At 37.6% G+C, this 19,046-nt stretch overlaps 3 protein-coding genes across 3 annotated transcripts; 2 read left to right on the top strand and 1 right to left on the bottom strand.

Annotated features, from left to right (window-relative positions):
- Positions 1-39: 39 nt before the first annotated feature.
- Positions 40-6,092, bottom strand: LOC18007866 (mannosyl-oligosaccharide glucosidase GCS1). The gene is made up of 22 exons (XM_024152184.1): positions 5,647-6,092; positions 5,471-5,544; positions 5,101-5,352; positions 4,773-4,941; positions 4,554-4,640; positions 4,389-4,457; positions 4,185-4,281; positions 3,716-3,798; positions 3,276-3,383; positions 3,037-3,158; positions 2,746-2,853; positions 2,595-2,668; positions 2,199-2,324; positions 1,872-1,939; positions 1,548-1,697; positions 1,421-1,474; positions 1,192-1,248; positions 926-1,075; positions 738-829; positions 552-661; positions 383-446; positions 40-303 (listed from the first exon to the last, which is right to left on the bottom strand). Exons 1-22 carry the CDS (start codon positions 5,929-5,931, stop codon positions 159-161), a joined length of 2,544 nt encoding a protein of 847 aa, XP_024007952.1. The 5' UTR covers positions 5,932-6,092; the 3' UTR covers positions 40-158.
- Positions 6,093-6,156: 64 nt separating this feature from the next.
- Positions 6,157-10,267, top strand: LOC18007892 (polyadenylate-binding protein, cytoplasmic and nuclear). The gene is made up of 20 exons (XM_006391211.2): positions 6,157-6,319; positions 6,592-6,861; positions 7,004-7,095; positions 7,177-7,294; positions 7,385-7,476; positions 7,568-7,591; positions 7,689-7,767; positions 7,869-7,921; positions 8,000-8,117; positions 8,235-8,321; positions 8,466-8,536; positions 8,616-8,733; positions 8,818-8,897; positions 8,984-9,019; positions 9,093-9,165; positions 9,324-9,391; positions 9,471-9,588; positions 9,717-9,790; positions 9,896-9,919; positions 10,025-10,267. Exons 2-20 carry the CDS (start codon positions 6,667-6,669, stop codon positions 10,140-10,142), a joined length of 1,638 nt encoding a protein of 545 aa, XP_006391273.1. The 5' UTR covers positions 6,157-6,319; positions 6,592-6,666; the 3' UTR covers positions 10,143-10,267.
- A 2,906-nt stretch (positions 10,268-13,173) lies between these two features.
- On the top strand, positions 13,174-16,877 carry LOC112085042 (polyadenylate-binding protein 4-like). Its single transcript, XM_024154008.1, has 20 exons — positions 13,174-13,329; positions 13,449-13,493; positions 13,681-13,748; positions 13,830-13,947; positions 14,045-14,127; positions 14,226-14,249; positions 14,348-14,417; positions 14,519-14,571; positions 14,653-14,770; positions 14,859-14,945; positions 15,067-15,146; positions 15,232-15,349; positions 15,462-15,547; positions 15,628-15,651; positions 15,747-15,834; positions 15,924-15,991; positions 16,074-16,191; positions 16,334-16,407; positions 16,506-16,529; positions 16,624-16,877. The coding sequence occupies exons 1-20, from the start codon at positions 13,174-13,176 to the stop codon at positions 16,727-16,729; spliced, it is 1,608 nt and encodes a 535-aa protein (XP_024009776.1). The 3' UTR covers positions 16,730-16,877.
- Positions 16,878-19,046: the final 2,169 nt, after the last annotated feature.

Genomic DNA, 19,046 nt, shown 5'->3' with positions numbered 1-19,046 from the left:
AAGTCTTCTTCTTTGAGCTAAACACTAGAACCAACCATGAGGGAATATGAAAAGCTCTACATCAAAACTGATAGCTCTACATCAAAACTGATCATCTTCTAACTAACATATGTTTATAGTTTTAAGTTACTTTTGCATGAGTTTGGAGAAAAGGAGCTTCAAAAAATAGGATACTCTTCGGACATTATTAACAAGGTAAGCGCAGACCAGCCGGTGAAGAGACGCGTGCCTTTGCCTGTTCCCTTATCTTGATCATATTGTTCCCAGATGTACCCTGTCTGATAATAGTTTCTAACCACGTTCCTGTATTTTTATGACATGTTTCAAGTTCATACCATACAATACAAGACCAATATCGCGGATACCATATAGAAGTGTATACCTTATCAAATTGCTCCTTAGTTCCTTGTAAATCTCTTTTGCCTTTTCGGTGTATGGCCCATCCACTGCTTGACACAAGGTGAACCAAATGCATATGGTGTAATTAAAAAGGAGAAGCCTTGTAGAACGATGTCTCTCTTCTTGTTACCATGTGGAGGGTAGAAAAGTACCTCTAGAGTAATGATGCAGAGACGAAAGAATCATGTAGTTCATGTTCATCCAGATAGGGCCTCTCCAGTATGGTGCATCATGCTCAGTGTTACGTTTCATATACATTGAACTGTATCAAGAAAATGTTCTTTCATTATCATGGAAGAACTAACTTTTTCTGAGTATGTTCGTTCTTGTGGGCTCACCTGGTTTTGGCAAGCGAAACTAGTCCATAGTCACTCCATAAGATGCTCCTGTTTGAAATGAGATCAAGCTGTTTCTCGAGGATTGGAGATTCCTTTATCGACCAAATATATGTGAAGATTTAGGTCATATAAGAAACTGATCTATAAGGGTTTAAAAGATTGGAATAGATACGAGCACAAACACTCACAGCTGGGATGATTCTAGACATGAAGGGAAAGAAGCTGACATAACCCACATGAGGAACTAATGTTAGCTTCGGCTTTCCAAAAGTCTTCCTTACAAGCTGTCGAGATAGGTGCCCATTTTCTGCAATTATCTCTTTCCATATCAACTTAACCTGCAGATCAATCGACGCAACACGTGGTTTAACGGAAAGACAAAGAATCCTACGTTCTTCTTCTCTATGACAAAAATGATACTCAAGCTTATTATTCTATATGAAGTTTCTCTTACTTTCTCTGTATGATTACCAAAGTCGAAATAAGCCCCATGGTCCTTATCATAGTGTATCTGCGCAGAAATTAACCATGAATGAGAAAGAGAGAATGGTAAAAAGACGAAGTTAATGCGATACACATTTGAGAAAGAAATCATGTCTTATATAATCAAGTTACATATATATCAACAACAACGTCATAATCAATGGAAGTGAGCAAATTGTTGACTCTGATAGCGAATAGACCTGATTCAGAAGATCGAAATTTGAAAGGAGCTTGGCAGTTGAATTGTAATCCTCCTGCAGGATTTGCGTCAGTAACATGTGAAGAAAAAATAAGGAGAGACCCCTTGACTTTCCATCTTGTGCTAACCTTTGAAAATTTAACTTCGTTTCCTAAAAGCTCTGAGATGGAACGCATGCAATCTGCAGCGAGGTACATCCAGCATCTAAGATCAACGTGTCGCTCATCTTCACTTGGGTGCGAAGCCCGGGGATAATCATCCAGCCCCGAGGAAAGCGTCTGCAGGAAATATAAAACATCATATTTATCGCTGAAGATCTCTTAGTTGAACTGCCAAATCCGCAGATAATCCAATCCTACTAAAAAATCACCTCCCACACACACCAAAAGAATATTGAGACATGTTGTCGCTAACAAGAAATAGCATTTTCATGAGAAACCAAGAATTAGTACCTTAGGGTTAAGTTCTCGAGTTGTTGTGTTGTCTCTGCCATGCCAAAAGTAGCTTCCGCTCTCCTTGCCTAAAGTTAAATTAAGTCATGAATACCATAATATATGAACTAGCCCATTTATGCATATTAAGACTGTAATACCAGTTAAAGAAAAAAACACGTCACATCTAGTGATCAAGATTAACAAATAGTGATACAACTGTGATTGTAAACAATAGTCACTTAAGATACTACAAACTCTAAAACACACAGCAGTTGAATGCTAAAAGGATCCTGTAAATCTATAAATGGATTTACACCAGAAAACTAGAAGATAGCTAGTTGTTACCTGTCTGGGAAGTATTAAACCACTGAAACCATGCATCTAAGCGTACAGAAGCCCGCTCAAGGAATGACAATATTTCATCCCTTTCTGAAGCGATAAACTTTTCCGTCCTTATACCATCAATTAGATCTGAAAAATAAAAACAATTGTCACTACATGGAACTATATTGATTTTGAAACCTTTTTCGAACTTTACATAAATACGTCACATTTCAATCCAGAAACTGAGTAGCAAGGTGCAAGCACTCATATGATCTTGGAGACAAAGTTCTAAACATCTAACTGTGACAGTTACAGAAATAGTTGTAAAACAACAGAAGGATATGGCACAAGGGTTCACAGGAAGCAAAAATGAGAGCGATGATCAGAAGACAGGTATAAAGTACAACGGACTCTTACCACGTATCACCAAAAATAGTGTTGGTGGATTGCCATTACTCGGGTACTGAACTACGAACTCCTCTGGAACCTTACTGCAGTTAAAGAAAAACTCAAAAACAATTACAACTATAACCATGACTACCACAGTTAGTGAAAGAGCGTAAAATACCTCAGAGCTTCAGCACCCAAAATTTGCTCACGTGGGATCCATCCATCTATGTTCAATAGGTCTAACCAGTGTCCAACAATATCCAAGGTGATACGAAAATCCCAGCGCCTGCTCAAAGTACACAACACACTCCAAAGAATGATCAACCAGCGTGATGATTATAGCTTTTAACTCTGTAATATGACATTTTCTCAAAAAAACATGGCTTTTCAGGAAATCCATTTTAAAAACAATCACAATAGCAACAGATCAATGAAATCTTCAAGATACGAATGATCAATAAGAACAAACCAGATCAACAATTGATGGAAACCTTCGTCCCACAAAAATCCCCGAGGAAAAAAGGGCCGGCTTGGAACAGCGGTGTACAGCTCGGCTGGCCAATATAGCAAGAAATCATCCCGACTTTCAGGCTGCAATAGAAGTATCAGTGGTGTGATTCTATGAGAGATCCAACCTAGTTTGCAGATGGGAAGGGCACTAAAGGGATAGAAATATCGATACACAATAAGTAGGATGATAATACTTGCCTTTGTGCTTTTAGGAACATAAATTTTTGATTGACCATAGAAGTAACCAATGCCACCAAGCATGTTTGCAATTGCAGTCTTGCCAACACCCAATGTTTCTGAATCATGCTGGAAGCACAGCAAACTGAGATTGAGATCCTCATCTCTTCTATAACCATCGATTCAGATAGATGCAGGACTATTAACTATATGACTATATGTACGTTATGGCAGCTAGGAGATGACAAACTAATCGTAGTGGAAGGAGATTCTGAGAAGTAAACAATGAAATTGCTAAAGTGTTCAGCAATCTCCATTTTCGAATGAATTGCTAATGGGGACTATTTCACAACTACTCAACTACATCAAGACGATCCATGACAAACGACTTATGGGTGTGCTAAATATCATCTATTAGCACGGGTAACTTAAGTCTAAAGAACAAAAAACTAGAAGCATACCTTTTCAGAAAGGTTGAAGCATTCCTTAAACCTTGCATCAAATTCCCTATGTTTCTTTATAAGGAGATCAGAGAGTGGCAAGCCTACATGGAATATATATTGAACTTAGCGCAAATACAACAAAAGTAGACAACACCGATGATATTAGTGATCAAAATTAATGCTGTCAGCGAAAATATTTTCTTTAATGGAAGCTCTACTGAAATGGCTCACAGCTACTGCTTTTTGTAGGGTTGAGTGACACTTAAGAAACACAAAAACACATACAGAAACCATGCATAAATTTCAGATAAATGTTCTTTAGCTGAGTTATGAAACTCAAAAGGCAAAGGTTGCTGTAACGAAATCATTACCGGATGAGAAGTTCTTCCATATTCAAACTGAAATGCAAGTTAAATACACAAGCTAAGACTAAGAAAAATCAAACTCATCACTAATGATGATTGTAATAACAGGTGACTTAAGAAACCTGTGAGACTTGTTAAACGCTTTTCCACGCTTGAACTTTCTCCTCTGATCCCGGAGACGAAGGGAATATCTATCGTAAATGGAAGCCTCCCAGAAATCTGTATGGAAAAACATATGTTGAAAGTGGACATACTTATCATAGATTCTATAGGAGTTAAGAACATTTTTTTATATATTGATACAACAATATACACGCATACATTACCTGAAAGACGTAAATGTTAGAAGAATCCTCTGACGTGTCAGAGAGCTGAAGTCGTCCAAATTTCCTAGCCTGAAACCATACAAGTCAAGAGACATGTAAGCACCACGGTCTTTGAAAACAAAATAATACCGTGGGCCCTTTTAAATTAAGTTATGGCAAGCAGACCTGTAGAGCGAGATTTCGCTGAACTAAATCAGACAGATTATAGATGTGAGGCGTCTTGAAACCGGAATAATGTGTCTCAAGCTGATTCTGCAAATGAAGAACATTTTAAAATGGTTACATCCAGATGAGCATCAGAGACAGAGAATGTCTAGCCACCCACATATTTCCAAGAACAAAAATCCTAAGATCGCTAAAGAGCAATTCAAATAAAAAAAATACCTGTGATTTTAAGTGTATCTGCCAGTCTCCTACATCTTCACGTGAACCCGAAACCAGGAGAGAGCTCCCTTGAAAATCTAAATTATCATGGCCTAAATTTAGAACATTGCCACCTTCATCAGCTAAATAAAAGAAGAGATGTGCGCTTCTCTTTGCATCACCATTCGACCTAGTTTAATCCAGTGTAGTCAAGGCATTAAAAAAAGAAAAAGAAGCTTTTGTCACACCACAGTGCAAAACGAATGTCAATACTATCTATAAGCCAAAACAACAAAGCAGACACCATGAACACAATATTAATATACTACTAGTGTAAAAGAGGCATTACCCTTTATCTTTTACATCAATCCGAACTGCCCAATCCCCTCCATAACCAAGGCTGTCCTCGTTTGACTTGACAAAACTTGTCTCCAATATCATATCGTTTTCAACAAGCTCTTGCCGCCCGAAATCCCGTCCATTGTGTTCTCTCCAGCCAAATGAGCTAAGATCATCGGAGTTTTCACAGAAATGCCGCATAACATACATCTCGTCTTTGACACCAAGCCACATCAAGCCAGCTACCAGGGACAGTGGAGTCCTGTATTGCCATGTATTCAACTTATTTTCTTGTACAAGGAGCTCAATCTCACATAATACGAGAATTGATACATTCCCAGATAAAAATGAACAGACTTTTGCTGCTTTACGCATCATACCTTGCACGAACTCCAAAATAAACATGAGGACGATAAGTTCCCCAGTACAAGCTCTCCTTGTGCTCGCCCTGGAACTGATACATGTACAAATACGAATCTTCCAATTCAAATTTCTCACAAACGAAAAAAAAGAAAGAACAAAAAGGCTAAAAGAAACGAATTTAATATTCGCGTACCATAGACAAATCCATGAGTTTGGGAGCAGGAAAAGGAGTGATAACCCTAGGGTTCTGGGACTCATCAAACAACCGATTGATTAGCAAGTAGATGACTACAATCCCCAGAATAATTAGCCCAATCAAAATCTTGAGATTCGCCTTGAAAGCACCGATCGACACAAGCTCCTTGGCTCTGCCTCGGCGGGTAATCGGGGAATAACGAAGCGAATCGCCGCCTTCGTCGGTGCCGGTAGATGATGATTTGATCCGACCACGCGCGCTCCGACGGCTTGCTCCGGTCATGGTCGGAGAAATTTAACCGGAAAAAAATGCGATCGAAACGATCAGATGATTTTTTTTGCTCTTGTGATTAAGCAGGGAGAGTGAAGGTATAGAAAAGGTTGACTTTGACTTAAACGTTTATTTTTCTAATTAACTCCTATTTGCAAACTACACATGTTGAAGTCTCTCTCCTTTTTTTAATACTCGTCTTCTTCTTCTGCTTCTTCTTCGTCAATCAATCTCTCGAGATGGAAACATCACTCTTCCTCTGGAAGAAATTACTCCGAATACACATACTATCAGAGTTCAATCTCGTAGACTCCGGCGCCGGAATTCACTATCCACGTGCACTATCGCAAAATGCAATGACTTCGGATGATTTGCTTGCGATTTTCCAGGTGGTGACCAGGTATTTTTCACCTTCTCATCATCGTAGATTTGGGTCTCTATTCGTGTAGTTCTAGCTCAATAATAATAACTTGTGTGTGCTCTCTTTGATTTTGTGGGACTCGGATTTTCATCTTTGTTTGTCAAAATCGAATTTGGTTCCAATGAATCTTTTTGATTTCTATCCTTACGATTTGAGTGCTCGAATTTGTCAAAACCGAACCAAATTTAAGCCCGACCCAAACCAGATTTTTGTTTTTATAAAAATACATATACCTTCTTCCTGAATTCTAGGGTTATTTATATTGCTGCTCTCAACTCGAATTCCCGGCAAAAATATAACCCGTCGCTGTTTTCATCATCTTCTCCATGGCCAAAGCTAATCCATCTCGTAAGCGAAAGCCGGAAGATGATTTGGAGACCAAACCGGTTCTGAGGGAACATAGGGAAACTTCCGAGGAGAAGGTGACAACGAAAGGATTTGCTGATACTGTCCAGCAGATCAAAGGAAGGGTCGAGTTGTTGGAGTCAAAGTCTGATCAGGCTAATTTAATCTCAGTGAAGGTATGATTTTTGGAAGTTATATATATTCTACTGATATTTTGTACAAGTTTATGCTCAGTTTAGTTAAGCATCTTCTTCTTATTGCCGTAAAAAAAAAAGCATCTTGTTCTTGTTATCTCCAAAATGGCTACTCATGTAACAGGAGACAGTGGAAGGACTTGGTGAGAAAACTGCCGCAAGAAAAAAGACGCTCTTTGTTGACCATCTCCATCCCCAAACTAAAATATCAGATATGTAAGTAGCATCTTATATTTCCACTTTCGTTCTTGGAGCAAGTTTTTTCATGGCTGATATTTTATCCTTCCGTTTTCACAGCATTGATTTCTTCAATGATGTTGGACAAGTTATTCGTGTTCGACTTACTGTAGACGGCATGGATGAGAAACTGGGCTGTGGCTTTGTTGAGTTTGCTTCCTCTAACGAAGCTAAGAGGGTGCGAGTAGTTTAGAGTAATGATGAAAGTAATTTTTTGAAAAGTAGTTATGTGAAAGTAGGATTGTTGATTAAATCTTTTATCCTCTAGGCTCTGCAAGAGAGGAACGGTGAATACTTGCACGATTGTAAGATTCTTCTTGTTGATGCAGCAAATAGGGGAGCTGCATACCCTCCACCCAAGTAAATTGATTTATGTCATTGAGATTAGTTTTGCAAGAGTTTTGATGCCATATACTGAAGATTGACACGATTTCTTTTTGTTAATTATTAGGTTTTGCATAGATCACATGGTTTGGTAAGGGATTTAACTATTTGCATCTAGAGTTTTGTTATTAAGAGCACATTTGGTGAAGTTTTTGGTATAAAGATCACAAGGGTTTTTGTTATTCTAGGAACCAAGACTACCTTCAACGAGAAAGCATTCCGATCCTTCCTATTAAAGAAGATGAGACACCTCCCGATTTTGTTGAGGTACCTTTTATTTTATCTTCAAAATGGCTACTTTTTGTTTTATGCGAATTTAGTATTTTTCTCCTTAGAGTCGTGCTAACACACTTGGCTGTTAAATTCAGGATGTACTCTTTATTGCCAATCTCTCTCCCCAAACAAATAAAATGGTACAAATGTAAGTAGCATCTTAAATTTCCACTTTCGTTCTCGAGCAAGTTTTTCATGACTGATATTTTATCCTTCCCTTTTACAGCACCCGTTTCTTCAAAGATGTTGGAGAAGTTGTTAGTGTTCGACTTGCTGTAGACCGCATGGGCAAGCATCTGGGCTATGGCTTTGTCGAGTTTGCTTCTGCTTACGAAGCAAAGATGGTGAGAGTAGTTTTGTAGAAATGATGAAAAAGTAAAAACTTAATTTGAAAAGTACTATATGAAAAATATATGTAGTTATTTGAAAGTACTGAAGCTGACTAATCTTTAATACTGTAGGCGCTGGAAGAGAAGAATGGTGAATATTTGCACGATCATCCCATTTTGTTGATGAAAGGAGTTGATCAAATTCCTGATTCTGTTGAGGTGCATGTTCTTATTATCTTTAAAATATCTGATACATAACTGTTGACGCAATGTCTAAAGATGACTTATTCAAGGGATGAATCTTTTGTTGCTTTTGTTGACGCTGCTTTTGTTGTTGCTAACTCACTTGGCTGTCAAATTCAGGCAGCTGCCATAAGAAATAAGACGGTCTTTGTTGCCAATTTCACTCCCATAAAAAAGAATATATCAGATATGTAAGTAACACCTTAAATTTCCACTTTCGTTCTGGCAGCAAGTTTTTCATGACTGATATTTTATCCTCTATTTTGACAGCATCGGTTTCTTCAAAGATGTTGGAGAAGTTGTTCATGTTCGACTTATTCTAACCCGCCGTGGCAGACAAAATGGCTTTGCCTTTGTTGAGTTTGCTTCTGCTAACGAAGCAAAGAAGGTGAGAGTAGTGTATAGTAATGATGAAAAGTATTTTAGTAATTATTGGAAAGTACGATAGCTGATTAAATCTTTCATTATGTAGGCGCTGGAAAAGAACGGTGAATGTTTGGACGATCGCAACATTGTTGTTCGTGTTGTTGAGACGCCATACCCTCAAATTAAGTAATTTAATATTTGTTCATGTAACACTTATTGCTAGAGTGTTGATACCATTTCAGAACACTAACGCTATTATTTTTGTTAATTAGGTATTGCCTAGATCACAATGTTGAAGCTTTTGCTAGGTAAGGGATTTAACTATTTGCATACTTGAGTTTGTTATCAAGAGTACATTGGGTGAAGTTTTTGGTATTCCAGGTACGAAGACAACCTTCGACAAGCAGAAGATGCGGGAGTGAAAGGACTTGATGAACCTTCCGATTTTGTTGAGGTACTTGTTCTTATTATCTTTGTCAGGCTCGTTTAGCATTTAATAAGAGAACTGTCGCCACAAAGTCGAAAGATGACTTATTCTGAGGATGAATCTACTTTTTGTTGTTATGCAATAAAAGTCCTTTAGAGTCGTGCTAACTCGGCTGTTAATTTCAGGATGTTGCCGTCTTAAAAAAGACGCTCTTTGTTGCTAATCTCTCTGAAAACTTTAAACCGAAATATATGTAAGTGGCATCCTTAATTGCCTCTTTTGTTCTTGGAGCAAGTTTTTCATGACTTGTATTTTATCCTCCATCTTCACAGCAAGAGGTTCTTCAAGAGTGCTGGAGAAGTTGTTCGTATTCGACTTATTGTAGACCAGTGGGGTGAGCGTGTGGGCTATGCCTTTGTTGAGTTTGCTTCTGCTAACGAAGCGAAAAAGGTGAGAGTAGATTATAGTAAGCAATGGTGAAAGTTATTGAAGTAGTCATTTGAGTGTACTTATGATAAAAAAAATTTGCAAGTAGTCATTTGAGAGTAGGATTGCTGAGTAAATCGCTTGTTTTGTAGGCGCTGAAAGAGAAAAATCGTGGCATGATTTTTCTTTTCGAGGCTGACATAGCTCCATACCCTTTCCGACTCAAGTAAATTGATTTTCCATTATGGAGATTTGTTTTTCTAACTTAATGCGATAGACTATAGTGTTAGTGTCATAACAGAAGACTAACGCTATTATTTTTGTTGATTAGGTACGACCTTGCAGAGAAGCTTTGGTAAGGGATTTAGTTATTTACATTTTGAGATTTGTTATTAAGAGCACATTGGGTGAAGTTTTTGGTATACACGAAGAGATCACATGGTTTTTAAATATATTTCAGGTACGAAGACAACCTTCGACGATTTAGCCTTGAATTTGAAACCAAACCGGACCCAAAGAGACTGAAGGAAACACCTCATTGGAGTGGGAAGAAGATAATCTTCTCTGACGAGATATAGGAGAAGAAGATGAAGTTCTTCGGTGTGTTTAGCTTGTGATACAATGCAACCCAAGCTTATAACTTTTTATTACCAGTAAAATATGTTTCTGTAATGTAAGATTTTCTTTAATCGCTTAATACGATGCTCTGGTTTCTCCGTATTGTAGGGCTTGTGCTTTTCAATTTCGATAGTCGCTCAAACAGTGACAGCTAGCGTCAAGAAAATTTACATAAGACCCAAGTGCTTTTCTCCTTTAAAAACAAAGCGGTACTTAATAATACTAAACTTTCTTATATGGGAAGAAGAAACATTAGGTCGCTACCAAAAACGTAACATATCTAAGAAGAAACGACTTCTAGTTCTACTGTTCTACAAACCCAAAATATGGGATAGTAACTTTTGTTTTAGTCGTTGTTTGTTTAAATGGAGACCGAACTAATAGTAACCGTTTCGAATCCAATGAAATCCAATAGTATTCAGTACTACCATACGTTAAAAGTTGATTTTCTTATCTTGATTAGTATTGGTAATGGTAAGGTATGTGTTTTAGCCTTTAATTAAGTATAAGACTAGAGCATAAAATAGTATGTTGCGTTTTAGGTTTAGGGTTTAGCGTTTTCAAACAACAACATTTATGCTCCATCAAATCAGCTTGCAAACGTTCATGTATTTTTTTATCACGAATTTCGTTACGATTTCCGATCATATTGTTGATATTTGTAGGCATATCCGTAGAATACGTCATATCAACGTGTGAAGATCTGGTTCCGTCTGGTTGTTGGAATCCTGAAATATCGTACAGACTGCGGTTACCTCGTTCGTTTTCCACAATCATATTGTGTAATATAATGGATGTCCTCATAATCTTCCCAATCTTTTCCTTATCCCAGATGAGTGCTGGATTTTTAATAATAGCAAATCGGGCTTGAAGAACCCCGAAAGCACGCTCGACATCTTTCCGGACGGATTCTTGATGTTTAGCAAACGTTGTTGCTTTCTCATCTTGTGGAAGGTGAATGGATTGTATAAAGGTTGCCCATTTCGGATAGATACCGTCGGTGAGGTAATAAGGCAACTTATAGTTGTGACCGTTGACGGTGTACCTCACTTTTGGGGCTCGACCTTGTAATATGTCATCAAACCGATTGCTTAACTCCTGGGCTTGATTCACCAAAAGGTTGAGTACCAAACACAGGCACTTGTGATGATCCAAGGTCAATGATCTGGCTCGTTAAAAGGTTTACAAAACCTTCGGTTGGACCATAATGGCTTTCGGATTCCATTATGGAGTGAAGTTAGTGTTTTAGAAGAAGTTTAGAGAGATTGTTGTGAAAATTGCTGTGTTTTAAAGAGATAGAAGTGTACTGTTTTAGTTTAAGGTTTATGATGGGTTTTAAAGAGTTAGAAATCATTTAATATCATACACCTAATAAGCATTGATTACTAGAGTAAACCGGTCATAGAAGTTAACCACATCTATGCATTGAACACTACAGCCATTTATCACCAACCATCCTACGTAACTAAGAAGTTAATTCCATTGGAAAAAGATGACTAACCTTTCATAAAAAAGGGTTGGTTGCAGAGCCGGTTGCAGCTTCTCCATCTTCTTTTTGTCCCATCATGTTACCCTCGTAAAACAAAACCAAAATAATTATCAATGTTAAAACCTATCAATGGAAATAACTACACCAACAACTTATCAATGGAAGCTTTAACTTGTTCACCTAACAAAAAGCAACGGTGCATTTAACATAAAACAAGATTAAATGGGCACTCAACCATAAAATAAACTACAAATTAAAACAACAAAGGTCACACCATAGCAACCATATAATGAAACCGATTACAAGCAACCGATTTGGTATATGGCTTGTTGATCGATATCATACCATAGCTCATTCACAACTCTCTTTCATTTACACGTTAATAATGAAACATATTACAAGAACACAATCAAACGATGCTCATGACCCATATAGATGATGAACACAATCAATGCAAACAACACAAACTTGATCATTCGTAAGCCGAACAACACAAACAAAAAATTTCACCAAATCGACTGATCATTCGTAATACCTAATCCTAAACGATATCACAAGCCAAACAACACAAACCGAAACAAAAAAAACTCGAAATCTTTGTCCCCAATTCCACGAACCCTAATTTCACAAAGTCGATTAACAAAATTAATCTTCAATCGGCGTCAATGATTGCTACGAAGTCACGCACACACCTATTGTGTTCGAAAAACCACCCTAATTCAGATCAATTAAACGGAGAAAATCATTTCTCCCAAATCGACGAACCCTAAAAAATTTCTCCAAATCGACGATTTCACCTCCAACCTAAACAAGAAGCAATTACGAGAGTGGAATCTTACCTTGCATGTCGATTGGTGTCATCATTTGTAGAGAGATTAAGACGCCGCCGTGTCGGACCGACGATTTCAGCTCCGGCGAAGAGAACCGCCATCGAGAAAGAGAGAGAAGTAAAAGAGTCGAAAAAATTTTCTAAGTCCACGAAATGATTTCCCAAACAAAAAAAATTAATAAAAAAAAAAATTTATAAAACTCTGGCCAATTATCACTCTCCACGTGGCGTTAGAGACAGCTCCTTTATTTCTTATCTAAGGAGCGATTTTGGGCTTAAAACATTTTTATAAAATGAGTTTACCTAGGTTTTTGGGTCAATTTTTGTCTAAGGAGCACCAATGGAGGTGCTCTAAGTCTTTAGATATGGTATAAGTAATCTATGAGAAGAAGAAAAGGTATGGGATAGTAATGTTTTTTAGTTGGTTCATATAAAACCATTTAAAAAAACATTACTATGCGCATTTAGTGGAAACAAAAAAAAACTAAATTTATCACCTAAAAACCGTTTTGGTTACTCCACTTCGTATTGATTTCAATGCTTTAATTTATCGAAACCGAACCAACAAAAGCCCAACTCAAAATTTTGTCCTAGCCACTAGGGTAATTTACATAACTTATTGCTGTCGAATTCCCGGCAAAAATATAACCCGTCGCTTTTTTTCTTCTTCTCCATGGCCAAAGCTAATCCATCGCGTAAGCGAAAGCCGGAAGATAATTTGGAGACCAAACCGGTTCTGAAGCAAAAATCGGAGGAGAAGGAGACACCGAAAGGAAGCGTCCAGATGTTGGAGACAAAGTCTGATCAGCCTAATTTGATCTCAGTGAAGGTCTTATATTGTTTGTTAGATAGTGTATTTTGTACAAGTTTATGTTCGATTAAGCGTCTTGGTTCTTCTTATCTCCAAATTGTGTTCCATTGTCTAATGTCTACTCATGTAACTAACAGGAGACCGTGGAAGGACTTGATGATGAAACTCCCGATTTTGTTGAGGTACCTCTTCTTCTTCTTATTATCATCTTCATATCACGTCAGGCTCTAGCGTTTAATAACACAAACAACTGTTGCCACAAAGTCCAAAGATGACTTATTCTATGGATAAATTTACTTTCTGTTGTTATGCAATTTAAGTCCTTTTCTCGTTAGACTCAGTGCTAACACACTTGGCTGTTAAATTCAGGCAGCTTCCGTAAGAAAAAAGACGCTCTTTGTTGGCCGTCTCTCTCCCCAAACTGGAATATCAGATATGTAAGTAGCACCTTAAATTTCGTCTTTCGTTCTCGGAGCAAGCTTTTCGTGGCCTGATGTTTTGTCCTTCCATTTTGACAGCATCGATTTCTTCAAAGATATTGGACAAGTTGTTCGTGTTCGACTTGTTGTAGACCGCAAGTGTATTTCTAAGGGCTATGGCTTTGTTGAGTTTGCTTCTGCTAATGAAGCAAAGAAGGTGAGTGTAGTTTAAGGTAATGATGAAAAGTAGTTTGAAAAGTGGTTATCTGAAAGTAGGCTTGCTGATTAAATCTTTTTTTTTTCTCTCTCTCTAGGCGCTGCAAGAGAAGAACGGTGAATATCTGCACGTTCGCAAGATTAATCTTGATGATGTGGGAGCTACATACTTTCCACCCATGTAAATTTATTTATGCTACGGAGATTTGTTTGTGTAACTTATTGCTAGAGTTTTGATGACATTACAGAACATTAACACTATTGTTTTCTGTTTATTAGGTATTGCATTGATCACAAAGTTTGGTAAGGGATTTAACTATCTGCTTCCTTAAGTTTGTTATCATTGAGTGAAGTTTTTAGTTATATACATGGAGAGGTCACAAGGGTTTTTGATAATCCAGGTACGAAGACTACCTTCAACGAGTAAGCCTTCCGATTAGAGAAGATGAGACACCTCCCAATTTTGTTGAGGTACCTGTTCAAAATATTTCTGGCTCTAAGAAACAGAAATGTTGCCACAAAGTCATTTTCTCCTTTAGAGTCGTGCTAACACACTTGGCTGTTAAATTCAGGATGTACTCTTTATTGCCAATCTCTCTCCCCATACAACTAAAATATTGGATATGTAAGTAGCACCTTACATTTCCACTTTCGTTTCTGAAGTTAAGTTTTTTCGTGACTTATATTTTACCTTCCACTTTTACAGCATCGATTTCTTCGAAGATGTTGGAGAAGTTGTTAGTGTTCGACTTGTTGTAGATAGCAAGGGAAAGAATGTGGGCTATGGCTTTGTTGAGTTTGCTTCTGCTAACTTAGCAAAGAGGGTGAGAGTAGTTTTGTTGTAATGATGATATAAACGTATTAAAGTGACTCGAAAAGTTTTTTTAGCTGATAAAATCTTGTATACTGTAGGCGCTGGAATCGAAAAATGGTGAATATTTGCACGATCATAAGATTTTGTTGATGAAAGGACTCAATGCAACTCCCGATCCCGTTGAGGTACAAAATATGTTAGGCTTCGAAGAAAATTCGCGTTGCCACAAAGTCGAAAGATGACTTATTTTGGGCATAAATTCTACCTTTTGTTAGTCGTGCTAACACACTTGGTTATTAAATTCAGAAAGCCGCAGTAAGAAAAAAGACGCTCTTTGTTGACTGCGATGTTGATCGTGTCTTTGAGAGCATTGAAATATCAGATATGTAAGTAGCACCTTAAAAAATTTCACTTTCGTTCTCGGAGCAAAAGCTTTTCGTGGCTCATGTTTTATCCTTCCGTTTTTGACAGCATCGATTTCTTCAAAGATGTTGGAAAAGTTGTTCATGTTCGACTTATGGTAGACCCCAGGGGCAGGCATGTGTGCGGTTGCTATGTTGAGTTTGCTTCTTCTTACGAAGCAGAGAAGGTGAAATTCATTTATAGTAATGATAAAAACGTGTTTTAGCAGTCATTTAAAAAGCAGTGTGTGATGTAAAATTTTCAAGTATTGATTGCTGATTGAATCGTTTATACTGTAGGCACTGCGAGAGAAGAACGGTGAATATTTGCACGATCTTAAGATTTCTCTTGATGTTGTTCATCGAAAACCTCCAAACGAAGAACGGTGAAAACTTGTTTGTGTAACTTATTGCTAGAGTTTTGATGCCATTGCAGAAGACTAACGGTATTATTTTTGTTAATTAGGTTTTGCATAGATTACAACATTAGGTAAGGGACTTGACTAGCTGCATCTTGAAGAGCACATTGGGTGAAGTTTTTTGGTATACATGGAGAGATCACAAGCGTTTTTTGATATATTCCAGGTACGAAGACTACCTTCGACGAGAAAGCCTTGTGATAGGAGAAGTTGCGGCAGTGGAAGGACTTGATGAAACTCCTGATTTTGATGAGGTAGATGTCAGGCTCAGAAGAAAACGTTTAGCGTTTAAGTCCTATTCTCCTTAGAGTCGTCCTAACACACTTGGTTTTTCAAAATTCAGGAAATTGCTGTAAGAAATAAGACGCTCTTTGCTTCCAATTTCTCTCGCTCCATTCGAATAACAAATATGTAAGTAGCACTCTTTTAATTTCCTCTTTCGTTCTTGGAGCAAGTTTTTCATGACTGATATTTTATCCTTGCATCTTTACAGCATCAAGTACTTCAGGAGTGCTGCAAAAGTTGTTCGTGTTCGACTTCCTGTAGACCAGTGGGGTAGGCGTTTGGGCTGTGCCTTTGTTGAGTTTGCTTCTGCTAACGAAGCAAAAAAGGTGAGAGTAGATTATATAGTAAGCAATAATGAAAAGTATTTAAGTATTCATTTGAAAAGTAGTGTTATACTTCTGATGAAAAAAAATATACTACGTAGTTATCTGAAAGTACGATTGCTGATTGAATCTATTATACTGTTAGGCCCTGGAAGAGAAGAATCGTAGAGCCGTTTTTCTTGGCGAAGCTGAGATCGTTCCATACCCTTTCCGACTCAAGTAAATTGATTTTCCATTATGGAGTTTGGTTTTTCTACCTTATAGCTATAGTTTTGATGTCATAACATAAGAATAACGCTGTTATTTTTGTTAATTAGGTACAACCATGTAGAGAAGCTTTGGTAAGTGATTTAACTATTTGCCTTTATAGTTTTGTTATCAAGAGCACATTGGGTCAAGTTTTTGGGTATACTAAGCGTTTTTGATATATTTCAGGTACCAAGATTGCCTTCGACGATTTAGCATTTATTTTAAGACCAAACAGAAGAAAAAGGAGATAACCTTCTCCGGTACTAAGATAACCTTCTCTGACGACGACTGATAGGAGAAGATGAAGCTCTTTGGTGTTTTTAACATGTGATACAATGCAAACTTAGGTTTGTATCTTTTTATTACTACTAACATATTTTTCTGTAATGTAAGATATTTTCGCCACCCCCAGCGACCACTCTGAGATGCTATGCTTTAAATTTAATCAGCTCAATGCATTGCTCTGGTTTCTTTCCGTATTATAGGGCCTCTTCTTTTCATAATCGCTTAATCTCTCAACCTAAGTGACAGCGACAAGAAAAGTTAAAAAAGAAAAGTTAAAAAAGAAAAAAAACGACCCAACTAACAATAGTTAATACCAACCGATTCTATCTCAACAATACTGGTAGAAGAAAACTGCGATTGCTGGATATCTTAAATCTCAGTATTTAATGAACTAATTCTGATCCAGTAACTAGTATGGAAATAACAAATTTACAGGTTTAAAACTTTTGAATAGGAGGAGTTCATACAACACTGCTGCAGAGTGCAGACTCTCTTCTTGGACAAATTCTGACAGCAGATAAAGCTTTTTATCCTTATCATTTATAGTGTTTGGGATAAATTCGATTTACGAATTACATATTTACATGTAGACTGTAGCGTTCATGACTTTTTCCAGATATGGCCTCTTGGATCAAATTAGGACACATATTAGACCTTCAACCCAATACGGCCTAAGCTTATAACACCGGGTTTTAAATCCATTTGGATTCGGGAAATCCGGCATGATGAGCCACCTGGTTTCTTCATATCTGACAGTACAGGCCATGCTGTCAAGCACAAAGAAGTTGGAAACAGAGTGGTCAGGAGGAGGAAAGATCACATTTTCTATGCCATAAACCTAAGCTCGGTGGAATCCGGAAGGGTCGGAGTATTAGGAAGAGTGATCTGCACAGGTACCCAGAGAGCAAAGTCATTTAGCCACGGCAGCTCGGTCCCAATATCGAGAGATCTGGGCTAAGTATGAATAATCCAATAATGTGGGAACACTATTCAAATTTTTCTCTATTTGACAATAGGAATATTTAAATATTCTTAGTCTGATTCAATTGATCATACCCTTACAAACCCACAAGACTGGCATTTAATACACTTTTCTTATACGTGTGATGTGATCCTTGGGAGGATCAGCGCTCAGAAGCTTAAGAAATAAATTAGAGACAGAAGTTTGTGGAATAGATTTCTGTTTGAAGAGATGAATAGATTAGGTTGATGTTCAGAGTATAATTTGATCACAAGAGAACTGAAAAGGTGCTGCAGAAGCAGTGATTCACTCTCAAGAGAAAATAGAGAGTAGAGAGATGATAAAGATGCCGCACAAGCAGCAAATCGCTCTCAAAGAGACAAGAGAATTTTGTCCAGATTTGATAAGAGAAAGAGAGAGTTTTATTTGAGAAAAGTTTGATGATCCAATCTAGGATGAGTTCTCATAAGAGATTACAAGCTTATTTAAAGAGAAAAGATGAATAAAACCTAGTCAAACTCAAAAATTACAAGGAAATAAATGCAAGGGTTTGAATAACTCTTAGACTACTTCATGCCACGCCCCTTCTACTTCTTGGTCAAAATTTGTCTTGGGCTTGAGTTCTTGAATCAACAATTGGGCCTTGAGAGAAGTAGACACCATTGCCTCTTTAAAAACCTTCATTTGGAAAATCCATTGGGACAAAACCAAAGGTAAGGGAAGAAGAGTATAACTGAGCCACTTACCCAATTGTTGATCTACTTGAGCTTGAATTAAAACCAGTGTGGTTTGTAATCCATCTTCTCCAGCCTGGCTCAAGCGATCTTCTTTGTTCCATAGATAAGTAGGTATCACGCCAATGTATTCCTTGAACTTATTAGCTTTAGCTCCTTTGTTTACAAAAAAATCTCCCTCGGCTACAAGCTGATCTATGACTCCATGCTCTGGTTCAAGCTCTCCTTTCTTGATGCTGCTCAGTATCACATTATCCTCCCCCAATTGAAAATGATTTGTTCTCAAATTAGGACCATCTGCCAAGAACAAACCTAAATTAGAACCATTAGAACTTGAATTTGGATTATGCTTACCTTGCAAGTATTTTTTGGCGGTGATTTGTGTTGGAGTTCGAGGTGTTCCATGCTTCCGATCATCCTTTATGTCAGAGTATTCAAGTTCCACACGTCCTCCAGCCCTCATCCCTTTTTCTTGTCTGTTTTGAGCTTCTTTTTCAGTGGCAGTTTGATTGTTTAGAGACTCCTTTAGCTTAAGGCTCTTTTTGGTGAAAATGAGGCCCTCAGATGGATTTTTCAAAGGAAAGTTGCAATCTATTTGTCCATACTTAATTCTGTTCCAGATATTATCT

The sequence above is a fragment of the Eutrema salsugineum genome, unplaced genomic scaffold (genome assembly GCF_000478725.1).
Source record: "Eutrema salsugineum unplaced genomic scaffold, Eutsalg1_0 scaffold_9, whole genome shotgun sequence".
Classification (NCBI taxonomy): domain Eukaryota; kingdom Viridiplantae; phylum Streptophyta; class Magnoliopsida; order Brassicales; family Brassicaceae; genus Eutrema; species Eutrema salsugineum.
The sequence above is the reverse complement of the archived record's forward strand: the minus strand, read 5'-3'. Positions and strand labels throughout refer to the sequence as shown.

Excerpts from the sequence above, each read along its gene's own strand:
- LOC18007866 (XM_024152184.1), bottom strand. The coding sequence starts at position 5,931 with ATGACCGGAGCAAGCCGTCGGAGCGCGCGTGGTCGGATCAAATCATCA. Across the intron at positions 3,799-4,184 it reads GCGTTTAACAAGTCTCACAG|GCTTGCCACTCTCTGATCTC; the intron begins GTTTCTTAAGTC and ends TATTCCATGTAG. Across the intron at positions 3,159-3,275 it reads ATGTTCCTAAAAGCACAAAG|CCTGAAAGTCGGGATGATTT; the intron begins GCAAGTATTATC and ends CTTCTATTGCAG.
- LOC18007892 (XM_006391211.2), top strand. The coding sequence starts at position 6,667 with ATGGCCAAAGCTAATCCATCTCGTAAGCGAAAGCCGGAAGATGATTTG. Across the intron at positions 7,096-7,176 it reads CAAACTAAAATATCAGATAT|CATTGATTTCTTCAATGATG; the intron begins GTAAGTAGCATC and ends CCGTTTTCACAG. Across the intron at positions 9,791-9,895 it reads CCATACCCTTTCCGACTCAA|GTACGACCTTGCAGAGAAGC; the intron begins GTAAATTGATTT and ends TTTGTTGATTAG.
- LOC112085042 (XM_024154008.1), top strand. The coding sequence starts at position 13,174 with ATGGCCAAAGCTAATCCATCGCGTAAGCGAAAGCCGGAAGATAATTTG. Across the intron at positions 13,494-13,680 it reads AAACTCCCGATTTTGTTGAG|GCAGCTTCCGTAAGAAAAAA; the intron begins GTACCTCTTCTT and ends TGTTAAATTCAG. Across the intron at positions 15,548-15,627 it reads AAACCTCCAAACGAAGAACG|GTTTTGCATAGATTACAACA; the intron begins GTGAAAACTTGT and ends TTTGTTAATTAG.